The following is a 12500-nucleotide window of genomic DNA, read 5'->3' on the forward strand; positions in this document are numbered from 1 at the left end:
TCTCAATCACCCTCTCTCTCAACGGGCAGAACGAGAGATGTCGCTCCAGTGGGTAACCAAGGCTCACTCTCGCTCTCACTCTCTCCAAACTCTCACTCTCCGCCGAGGGAATTGTCGTTGCTAATTCGACACAGAGGCACCGCGGATTCAATTGCAGAGGCGTGATCGCTCAAGGGGGAGTAGGGAGGGGGAGGGGAGGGGAGAAGGGGGAGTGGGAGGATGAGGGAGGAAGGGTGGAGGGAAGAGGGGTAAGAGGAATAGGAGGGGAAGGTGGTAAGACGGGTGGGATGGGGAAAAGGGTTTGGAAAAGGGGGAATAAAGGTAGAAGGAAAGAAGAAGGGAGAGAGATAAGGGATGAGGGGAAAAGAAGGCAAGAAGGGAGAAAAGGAAGAAGAGAGAAAGAAAGATGGGGAGAGAGAATAGGAAAAAGGGGAAAAGTGATAGAGAGAAAGGAGAGAGATAGGGGAAGTGAAGAGGAAGAGGGAAAGGAAGAAAAGAGAAAGAAATAGAATAGAGGGAAGAGGCGAGAAGGGTTAGAAATGTGGGAAGAGAAGTTTACAATAAAAGGGAGGGGAGATGAAGGAGAGAGAGAGAACAAACTGAAAAAAAATGAGGGGAGAGGGAGCTAAATGAAAAAAAAAGAGGAGAGGAGAGAGGGAGCAAAATGAAAAAAAAGGAGGAGAGAGGAAGGAAAAGTGGAAAACATGAGAAGAGGAGAGAGGGAGCAAAACTGAAAAAAAGGGAGGAGAGATAAAGGAAGCTGAGGGGGAGTGGGGGAGATGGGGGGGGGGTGAGGACGTCTCCCCTCCGGCCACCCTGTCCCATGACGTCACTTAATAGATGAAGGGAGATAATTACACCAAGTCCTGCGGCGAAATGAGCAGGTGCGTGCGCGCGCGAGGGACGGGAGGAGCAAGGAGGCGTCCCCAGTGCATGCTAAAGCAGGTATGGCTCAGGCAGCAATTATCATCAAGGTGGGCGGACGGGCGTGACTTCGTGTTACGGTCACGCCCGTAACACCTCGGCTTGCCTCGCTGCCACGCTCCAGCTGTGGCCAAGCGAGAGGTGCTCTGTCCTCTTCTTCTCTCTCTCTTCTCTCTCTCTCTCTCTATCTCTCTCTTTTCTCTCGCTCGCTCTCTCTCTCTCTCTCTCTTTCTCTCTCTCTTCTCTTCTCTTCTCTTCTCTCTCTCTCACTCTCTCTTCTCTCTCTTTCTCTCTCTCTCTCTCTCTCTCTCTCTCTCTCTCTCTCTCTCTCTCTCTCTCTCTCTCTCTTACTCTCTCTCTCTCTCTCTCTCTCTCTCTCTCTTCCTCTCTCTCTCTCTCACACACACACACTCACACACACACACACACACACACACACACACACACACACACACACACACACACACACACACACACACACACACACACACACACACACACACACACACACATACACACACACACACACATCCCCCCATAAGTGCAAATAAACTCGAACCCAAAGCAAAATAAACAAAGAACAAGAAGATGATGGACGAACAGCAACAAGACAACCGTCGCTAATCGAAGGAGACGAAGGATAATCCCATTGTTGATATCCTGTGATTTTCCGCATCTTGGAAACCAACGGAGTCCCATTGATTCCTTGGCGGATGCGCTCGGATAGGAGTCGAGACGCGCAATCTTCCCATCTGTTGAGGTACTCGACTGCTACTGTGATTGTCCTTCGCTTGCGATGTCAGTGCCCTCTACCGGCGAAAAGAAAAAAAAAATGAAGGGAGGTTGTGCGTCCGTCTCTGTGTGGTCTTTTTTTTTTGGGGGGGGGGGGATGGTGTGGTTCGTTATATGACAAAAATGTTTGAATTTGTTTTTGTTAGTTGTTTTTTTTAATGTTGTGTGTGTGATCATTTGTAGAAGGATTCGGTTTATTTAGATGGAATATATTAGATGGATTTGACTTTTATGCGTAATTTTTTGGATGTTTTGTTTCCAAATCCATGAAATTTGATATTACTGTTCGTAAATATGTCTGGTAATACGGATTGACGGCGTTATATCTATTTATATCATGTAAGATACATATGGTAGCTTTGTGCTAACCTATAAAATAAATGGGGTTTTAAATCAATTTCATGGCATGCGTTTCACACCATTAATTATCAGCATAACAATCCATTGATTTTTAATTTCTAGGTCACTGAACAGCTCATTACATCGCGTTCGTTACGATAACTTTACGTCCTTCGATTACGCTAATAACAAACATCATTTGTCTTTTCCTTATATGATTATCTGGGTTACGAAGTTGCGCATTACGTTTGTCTCAATTTTTTTTTCCCGCGCATCCTTCGTAGCGAAACAGTTGCCGTATGTCGCAATATTCCGGCGGCGAAGGCTGTCGTTGAACGCTGGTTCTTTCTCACAAGGAAGTGAATTCCAAAACACAAAAATTCTTACGCTGATCGAAGGCTGTCATGACATCACATTTTTTCCCCACCCCTGTCGCTACACACATGCTGAAAAAAAAGAAAAAAAAACTTGTACACAGATGCTGTCTTGTTCCTTCATGACGGATGGACCTCGGAACTTGATTTTCTTTTTCGTTTGTCATCTGTTTTCTGCGTCTTTATATCTCCGTGGCTTATTTATAGTCACTGTAAATCTTTCCTTAAGTCCATATTTATGTTAATTTCGTCTTTTAAAAGTCCAAAATAAAGGTTATTTCCATAGAAAGATCAATAGAGATTTATAAGCATCAGTCCATCTTCTTGACACTGTTACCAAAGCGTGTGTGAGAATTACTCGAAATATAATCGTATTGCTTAAAGGCATCTGTATTTTTTTGCACGCGTGGGACCGTATGATGTAAGTGTTGATTGCAACGTTGCAAATAAATATAGATGGGAATGCAGTGATCGGGAGTGGTTGTTATTAAGGGTGTGATTGCAATAGCATCGAGCGCCGTGTGACCTCTGATGTTGCTCAACTGGTAACATTGTTTCATTCCTAAATTGTTATGCACAAACATTGAATCTGTTCTCGAATGTTGCTAAAGAACGTTGATTTTATTCTTGAAACTTTATGATAAGAAACACTGATCTCATTCAGAAATGTGATACACGAATAGTGATTTTGTGTTTAGATATTACGCAAATACATGTTATTTGAAAATGCAATACGGAAACACTGATGTTATGGGATAATAGAAAGGATGCACATATACTGATATTAGAGAAGCTGTGGTGTATATTTATCATGCAAAATACATATACGAATTATGAATTTGTTCATCAAAACCCGCTAAAAACTAGAATAAAAGAAAATCGGTGAAAAAAAAAATACGGGAAAATGAAGAAAAAAAGTAACCGGGCGCAAAAAAAAAAAAAAAAAAAAAAATCGCTATTTATCCCCGTTTTTTTCCGCGTTTCCGTAGCTGTCTTACGATGACCCGTTCCATGTTCAAAATCTTTCTCGCGTGTTGATCTGTTCTGCACTGCAATCCATGTTCAAAGTCTTTTTCATATGATCTGTTCTGTACTTAAAGTCCCATCATACAAAATCTTTCGCATATGTTGTAATCATGATTACTGCACTGGGTAAACGAGTATCTTTTTTCAATTTGTTTCATTGTTCAAAATCTTTCGCGTGTGTTCACCTATCCACTGTACTTTTCTGTAGTTTTGATTACTGCATTGCGTAAGTGATATATATATATTTTTTTTTCCTCCAATTTGTTTCGTTTTCGTTATTTTTTATCTTCTAAACGACTTAAACACTCGCTGTTCATTTAAACATTTAAGTGTGACGTAATCACACTAGTAAAGAAGGAAAAATGAAAGGTTGAGAAGAAAGAAGAAAATAAGAAGAAAGAAGAAGAAGAAGAAGAGAGAGAGAGAGAGAGAGAGAGCGCTTGAGATTGAGAGAGAGAGAGAGAAAGAAAAAAAGAAAGAAAAACAAACGGACAGATCTATAAATAGGTGGAGAGAAGAAACAGAACAGCAATTAACTCATTTAGCGATGCGGCCGCCATTTTAATGAGAGGATTCCTCCGCGGGGAGGTAAACACACGCCATCAACCTTGGTGTAGATTCAGCGCGGTTTGTATGCGGTGAGGGGGGGAGGGGGTAGGGGGACGGGGGGCGGGGGGACGTATGTCTATGCTTAGGCGGGGAGAGGGGGGAGGAGGGGGGGAGGGCGGGAGGTTAGGAGATAATGGGGAGAGACGGAGAGGATTGCGGAGGGGGAGGGGAGGGAAGGGAGGAGAGGGAGGGAGCATGAGGTAGGAGGAGTAGAAGGGGGAGTGGGGTTAGGAAGGGAGGGGAGAGGGGAGATGTGAGGCTGGGGGTCGGTAGAGAGATGAGGGAGGAGGGGATTGGTGGGAGGAGTAAGAAGGGGGGAGGGGAGAAAGGAGACAGGGAGGAAAGGGGAAGGGGAAATAGAAAGAGGAAGAGGAAGGGGGAGAGAAAAAGGAAGGAGGGAGAAGAAGGGGGATGCGAGAAGGGAGGAGAAGGAAAGAAAAGAGAAAGAGAGAAAACAGTGAGAGAAGAGAAAGGAGAAAGGGAGAAGGAAAACAAATGGAGATAGAGAGAGAGGATAAGAAAGAAATTTAACAAGAGGAAACGAGAGCAGTAACGAAAAAAATAGTTCGAAGAAAAAGGATAGACAGAAAAAAAGGGAGACAAAGACAGACCAATGAAAGCAAAAAAAGAAAGAGACAAGGATAGAAAGAAGAATATGGGAGAAAGAGAGAAAACAAGAAGGAAGGAGAGAAGACATAATCTCATTCCGGAAACCGATTACGAGGGAGCGAAGGAAAGGGCGAGTCATGCGTAGTGCGTAAGGGAGTGGAGGTCCGTTATGCAGGAGTTCTCGACTCATTGAGAGAGAGAGAGAGAGAAAGAGGAAGGGGGAGAGAGTGAGGGGGGGAGAGGAAGGGTGGGAGAGAGAGAGAGAGAGGAAGGGTGAGAGAGAGAGAGAGAGGGAGGGTGAGAGAGAGAGGGGGAGAGGAAGGGTGAGAGAGAGAGAGAAAGAGGAAGGGGGAGAGAGAGAGGGGGGGAGAAGGAAGGGATGAAGGGTAGGAGAGAGAGAGAGGAAGGGTGAGAGAGAGAGGGGGAGAGGAAGGGTGGGAGAGAGAGGGGGAGAGGAAGGGGGGGAGAGAGAGAGAGAGAGAGAGAGAGAGAGAGAGAGAGAGAGAGAGAGAGAAAGAGGAAGGGTGAGAGAGAGAGGGGGAGAGGAAGGGTGGGAGAGAGAGAGAGAGAAAAAAAAAGGAAGGGTGAGAGAGAGAGGGGGAGAGGAAGGGTAGGAGAGAGAGAGGAAGGGTGAGAGAGAGAGAGAGGGAAGGAGGGAAGGGAGGGAGGAAGGGTGAGAGAGAGAGAGAGAGGGAAGGAGGGAAGGGAGGGAGAGAGGGTAGGAGAGAGAGAGGAAGGGAAGGAGGAGAAGGGTGGGAGAAGAGAGAAGGAAGGGAAGGAAGGAGAGGGAGGAAGGGAGGAAGGGAGGGAAGGGTGAGAGAGAGAGAGGAAGGGTGGGAGAGAGGAGAGGAGAAAGGGTGATGAAGAGAGAGGAAAGGTGGAGAGAGAGAAGGAAGGGAAGAAGGAAGGAAGAAAAGAAGGAGGAGAGAGAGGAAGAGAGAGAGAGAGAGAGGGAGAGAGAGAGAAAGAAGGAAACGAAGAGAGAGAGAGGGAGAGAGAGAGAAAGAGAGAGAGAGGAAGAGAGAGGAGAGAGAGAGAGAGAGAGAGAGAGAGAGAGAGAGAGAGAGAGAGAGACAGAGACAGAGACAGAGACAGAGACAGAGACAGAGACAGAGACAGAGAAAGAGAGAGAGAAAGAGAGAGAGAGAGAGAGAGAGAGACAGAGAAAGAGAGAGAGAGAGAGAGTGAAGGAGGGAAGAAGAGAGAGAGAGAGAGGGGGGGGGAGTGGAGGGAGGGAGAGAGGGAGAGAGAAGAAGGATAGAGAAAGGAAGAAAAAGGATAAGGAAAGAGAAAGGAAGAAGAAAAGTGAGAGGGAAAGAGAAAGGGGGAAGAAGAAGAAAGGAGAAAATGAAGAAGAAAGAGAAGGAACGAGAAAGAAAGAAGAAGGAGAAGGAAAGAAGAAGGTAATAGAGAGGAAGAATAAGACAGAAAAAAGGAAAGGAAGAAATAGGTAAGAGAAAAGAAGAAAGTAAGAGAAAGGAAGAAGAAGAAGATGAAGAATGAAGGAGAAGGGAAAGAGCAAGAGGAGAGAGAAAGAAAAGAGAAGAGATGAAGAAGGTAAGAGGAAAGAAAGGAAGACGAAAGAGAAGGAAAAGAGAAAAGGAAAAGGAAGGGAACGACTGTGCCGCGAGCACCTGTGAGTGAGGGAAGACGAAAGAGAAGTGAAGAGAAAAAGAAAGACGGAAGAAGAGAAGTGAAGTTAGAAAGAAAGGAGGGCGAAAGAGAAGGAAAGGAGAAAAGGAAAAGGAAGGGAACGACTGTGCCGCCAGCACCTGTGGAGGGTCCGCAGAACTCAATCTCATGAAAGTCAGCTGACTGAGGGAAGACGCGAGTGCTTTTCCCACGGGGATCCTTGCCCTGTGGAATATTATGCGCAGGGGACGGATTCTTTCCCCTGTGGGAGGCTTTTCTTTAAGGGGGTGTCGTTTGTCCCTTGTGGTTGTTTTTGGTTGGGGGTTTGGTTGGGGTTTGGTTGGTGGTTTCTTTGTCAAAGTGTTTGAGGTTTGTTTAGGTTTTATGGTTGTCTCACTCTTTATTCAGTGCGGTTTGTATTTTTTAGTATTCTGGTCTTGAGTAATTAGGCCGTAAATAGCCTGTGGATAATGTGCTCTCTATCATGTAGGCATAATTACACACAAATATGCACTAACACACGAACACTCACATTCAGCACCCATCTGTCTCTCTCTCTATCTCTCTCACTCTTTCTTTCTGTCACTATATTTCTCTCTCTCTCTCTCACTCTTTCTTTCTCTCACTTTATTTCTCTCTCTCTCTCTCTCTCTCTCTCTCTCTCTCTCTCTCTCTCTCTCTCTCTCTCTCTCTCTCTCTCTCTCTCTCTCTCTCTATCTCTCTCTGTCTCTCTCTCTCTCCCTCCCTCCCTCTCGCTCTCCCTCTATAAACATATACACCCACAAACAACTCTCCACGCACACACAGAACAACAAAACACGCACGTCTTCTTCCCAGTTGCGTTGTGCCAGCAAGAGCGAGGGCGTGTATATACGTGTGCGGCGAACCAAGTCTCTGCAAACGATGTGTGATAACTACTGCCTTCTTATATGGAGCGACTCGGGGCCAGCATTTACATTAAGCGTCCTTCAAGGTGTACGAAGATGCTTCTTATATGCGTCGCCGAGAGATCTTTTTTTTTCTTCTTCTTCTTCCGCGGGGGTTGGTAGGTGATCGGGGGTTCTTCGCGGCTTGCTATTAAGATCTCTTAGAGTGATGACGGTTTATTGCTGATGTTTATTGTCTCTTTGGCGTCGTTACGTCAGGTTAAATGTTCGTGGCTACAGGTGGTTGGTTGCGTGGATGCGTCTAGACTGCGGCGCCTTCTTTTGCACAATAATGGTAGCCGAAGCATAGCCTTGGCTTTGATGATATCCTACATCTGTTTTTTGTTGTTGTTTTTTTAAGCAGGAGTAAAATAATTAGTGGGATAATTACGGCGAACAATGAGGACTTCGGTTCAATGGTGTACTTTCGAATCCTTTCGTGTAATGAAAAGAAATTCCTTATGGCATTAACCACACAAAGGACCGGGTGGACGAGATTACGTCACCTGCTTCAGGTTACCTTGCCCTTCTTGTTTCAAGGTGAAGGGGAGGGTAAGCGGGTACAAACACTCGTACATTGTTTACATGCAGCCATTATTAAGGAAATGGAGGGAAAGTACAGCGTGGTGAATGGCGATACTTCTCAATCAATAGACAGTGTATACAAAGTGTACATTTTTGCGTGTTTGTCTTTAGTTAAGTATGCAAATTACTCCTCTCCTATATATTCTTCCTCTTCTTCCCCCAGGCGATTGTGGGCGTGTTCTGCGTGGTGGGCGTGTCCAGCTACAGCGAAGACCCGGTGCAGTACCACATTCAGACGGACGATGGATCCGAACGATACTTCAGGTAAGACGAAACGAGACCTCGAGACCTCGAACCTCCACTTCGAGCCGCAGCGACAGCGATCCTGTTTTGTAACCCGGATTTAATGGGCGGACTCCTACTTGTAAGCCTCGGGGCAAATCGGATTATTGGCCGGTTATTCTAGAACCATCAACCGCGCCTACGCCTCCGGGACTCCAAGGTGGTAGTCCTAAACAAGAGCATATTCGAAATGACTCATTTTTTATCCCTCTCTCTTCATAACGGTAGATACCAGAAGTCCTGCAGGAGGTCCCTCGGAGAAAGGAGCGCATGATGACCCGCCATTACGTTATTTGGAAATAAGGGGTTTCGCGACAAATGCAACTCAGGAACTCGACGTGTGAGGTACAATCAAGGTCTGCAATGACTATACTATCTCAAGACTACGACTAGACTATCTCAAGGCACCAGAATAGGATTACCAGGAAGGCCGGGGGTGTTCGTGCAACATTGCATATCCGAGTAGCGTGCAATGCGCCATCTGGACGTAGAAATCATTAATAGAAAGAGCCCTTCCTGTAGTGCCAGCTGTCCGGACGGTTATGTTAAAGTATTAGCCAATACTTCACCCAAACTGGCTGATCAGCTGAGGATTCTCTCAAGGAATATCTAATCATGTACCAAGTGTATGTTTGAAGAATGATATAAAATTCTTGCATACCTGTAAGACGATCGAGCATGATTTATAGAATCGACGAATCAGTAAAATAAAAGTCAATCAGGCGATAAATATGTGAGTGTGTTCAATACAGGCTGCTGAGTGTGTACTTCCTTGCGTGTATAGATTCCTCTCTCAGGACTTCCTCACAACGCGACGATTCGCTGTGTGTGTGTGTGTGTGTGTGCATTGTGTGTGTGTGTGTGTGTGTGTGTGTGTGTGTGTGTGTGTGTGTGTGTGTGTGTGTGTGTGTGTGTGTGTGTGTGTGTGTGTGTGTGTATGTGTGTGTGTGTGTGTGTGTGCATTGTGTGTGTGTGTGTGTGCGTGTGTGCGAGTGCATTTTGTGTGTGTGTGTGTGTGTGTGAGTATTTGTGTCTAAGTATGTGTATGTAAGTATTTGTGTGTTAGTATTTATGTATAAGTAGTTTTGTGTTGGTGGATATATTGTGTATGTGAGTGAATAAAAGTGTGAAAGTGTACTCTACTATTTGGTATACAGAATGAGTTTGTGTTTTTCCATGCACGTAGGTAGATGTCGGTCTTCTGCATTTTTCCCCTTCTGGCGCCCGCGTGTACGTGTGTGGGCGAACGAGCACACCTATAGCGTGGGCGGCGAGCTACAGGTCCGAGCGAGTGGGCGCGGACAGCCAGGAGCCTAGTTGTTGCGAGGAGGGATAATGGGCAGTTATGGAGGGGGGGAAGGAGCGAAAGATGGGTGTTGAGGGGTGGGGTCTGGGGGGGGAAGATGGGTGTTGAGGGGTAGGGTGTGGGGGGGAAGGATGGGGAGGTGGATGGAGGAGGGAGGCTGAAGTGGATCAGTATGGGTGACCTCCCCCCCCCCATTCCCCGCCTCACGCCCTTAAATAGAGTGACTACACCCACCGCCTCCAGCGCCGGACTGGGCGGGCGGGCGCCAAACGTCTTATCCAATGTGCGTGTGCGTGTGTGTGGGCGCGCTATATTGACTAACGGTCTTCGTTCTTTTACAAGTATCTTTAACCTCATTTCTTTTTTCATATAATTGAGAATTCTCGCTTGGTTTAAAACATTTCTTCATATATTACCGTTGAGTAATATTGCTATAAAGGACTGTTTAATCTTTTTTTAATGTTTTGTCTTGTTTTGCGTTTCATTAACCTTTTTTGCCGCATGAATAACCCTTTTTCTCTAATCTCGTCTTCCGGCTTAGCCTTATATTGCCATTCATCCTCATTCAATATTCAAGCTATAGTTCTTCATGTCTTCTATTCTCTATATACCATCTCTATATCTATCTGTTATTTCTAACTAATTCTTTCTTTTCTTAATTCCTCGTATTACATATTATTTTTTCTTAGGCTCGTGGTCCCTCTTGTATTTTTTTCGCACCGATTCTTTTCTTTATCTTATTTCTCCATCGGCCTTTTTTTAATTCTTTTATTTATCATTGCCTCTCTTTACAAATTTCTTTTATTTCTTTTTTATTATCTCTTGTTTTCTCTTCTTCTCTCTTTTGTATTCTCTGTCGACACGCCATCTTCATTTCTATCTTTGTTCAATATTCGTTTTCGTGTTTCTTTTCCCTTTCACGTGTTTTTCTTTGGTCTGGCTTCCACTTCCTTATTCGAACTTTGATTTTCAGTTTGGCTTTTTTATCGTGTAATATTTACCTTCTTTTATTACAACTCCCTTTTTACTGAAGTTTGTCTTCCTTTCTTTTTATCCCCTATGCCTCAGGTTTATTCCATTCCGTTTTATTGATTTACCTATTATTTCACTGATAACATCTTCTATTGTATATTTTTTGTGCTGGGTTTATTATTTTTTTATTAATTTATCAACGATTGCCTTCTGTCAGCATCTTTCAATCCTGTTTTAGGATTAATTACATCAGCTCTATTTATGTGTGACTGATTTTGTCATCCTTATCGTATTCTTCCTTCTCTCATATTTTATATTTCATGTTTTATTAATCCCATTCTTTTTCACCCCCTCTCTTTCATGCGTTCGTAGTAACGCGCACTTATTTTAAGAGGCTCAGTTGAAAAAGAGGTTTCTTCCCTGACTAAGAGGGCTCCTTTCTTTCCCTGATTGGGCTCCTTTCTTTCTCTCATTTTGACTAAAAAGGGTCACGTCCCTATTCATCTACTATGAATTTCATTAGCTTCGTCATATCGATTGTAATCCTTTCTCTGTGTCACATAAGTCAAAGGCTTGTTTCATTCCGTTCCGTTCTTTGGATAAAGATGTTATGGTAATTAACCTTATTACCATCATCATCATTTCTTATTACCCTTGTACTCTTTGTTTCACGTCCTCCCCTTCTCCGCGTTTGCATTTATCACCATTCCTTCATTTTCAATTGCCTTTTCTTTTTATATGTTCTGTCCTCCCATATCCTCGTGCGCCCTGACCAACCCCCTCCCCCCTCCCCGCAGGTACCAGACGTACGACGGGCAGTACCGCAAGGAGAAGCGACTCGACGACGGTACCGTCATCGGCACGTACGGCTGGGTGGATGCCACGGGCCTCTTGCGCCTCTACGACTACATCGCCGACTTGAGCGGCTACCGTATCGTGCGTAAGAAGACCCTGAAGATGCCCCAGCAGCCGCGAGCGCCGGTGACGGAAGCCCCCGTGAGGAGGAACCCCTCCAGGACCTCCTCCTTCAGGACGCCGAGTCGCGCTGGCGTCAGGGATCAGCCAGGGTTGTCGGTCTCCGTGGTCTCGCCTCCTGCAGTTCGGACTCCCACGTCCAGGCCTTCCTACACCCTGCAAAGGACCTCCGTGACGGGACGACCTCAGACGTCGAGAGGAACATCTGCTACCTCAGGTAAGGCACGCAGGAGAGGAAGTACCCGATGGGGACGACGACCACAAGGAACGAGAGCCAACGAGGGTGGAAACGACCCCCAAAGGGCACCCAACCCAACCCGAGGCACGACCTTCACCAGACAGCGCACGATCCAGGCCCAACAGAGCACGAAGCACGACCCGAAACCTCAGAACGATGTCCGGAGCTTCGGGTTCGGGTCGAAGCTGAGCAGCGGACTTCGAGGCGTTAACAACATTGGGAAGCAGACTAACACTGAACTCACCACCACTAACACGGGTGGCGCTTTAGGTAATAACACGTGTCTTTGCTGTTTTTGTAACTCTGTAACTCTCTCTTATAGTTCAGGACATCCCGTTCAGTAGACGAGTTTTCTTCATTGGAAAGAAATATCAGTTCAATTATCCTACAGAATTTCTGAAGAAAATTTGTTTTAATTTATTGCAAGATCAATTACTAATATAAATGAATTTATATTGTAGTGATAGTATTACAAATATTTGGACTCACTTTTAGGATATAAATTAGTAGTCAATATAGATAGAAATAGATAGATAGAAATGAGCAAAATGTCTAGACAATTTTAAATATGTGTTTTTATCTCAGTTTCCTAAGTGGAAAGAAATGTGGATTCTCACTTGTATGTAAGGCATAAAGTTGTTGTTGTTTTCATTAATCTTACTTATCAAAAAGAAAAATGCACAAAGAGAAACACTAACACAAACATTGATAATAACACAAACACTAATGTTAACACAAACATTAACACCAACAGTAACACTAACATGAAAATTTACCACCATGAAAACACGTTAACATTATTATTATTAATATACTGAAATGTCTACGGAACTAAAACTTTGTATAAGTGCAATGATGAATAATAGGTCTAATTCATCACTAATTCCACTGAAAAAAGAATTATTTCGTAA

General features: G+C 44.6%; 1 protein-coding gene across 2 annotated transcripts in view; it reads left to right on the top strand.

Moving 5' to 3' along the window:
• LOC122247214 (uncharacterized) overlaps window positions 1–12500 on the top strand; it is a 138064-nt gene that overhangs the window by 118934 nt on the left and 6630 nt on the right. For both annotated transcript variants that reach the window (XM_086550109.1, XM_086550113.1), the window contains 2 exons: window positions 7980–8080; window positions 11174–11859. In XM_086550109.1, the coding sequence (XP_086406235.1) occupies window positions 7980–8080; window positions 11174–11859 (787 nt within the window). The remainder of the gene's footprint in view (window positions 1–7979; window positions 8081–11173; window positions 11860–12500) is intronic.

Source organism: Penaeus japonicus, unplaced genomic scaffold, assembly GCF_977035675.1.
Source record: "Penaeus japonicus unplaced genomic scaffold, GWHDUDI00000001_assembly GWHDUDI00000002, whole genome shotgun sequence".
Lineage (NCBI taxonomy): Eukaryota > Metazoa > Arthropoda > Malacostraca > Decapoda > Penaeidae > Penaeus > Penaeus japonicus.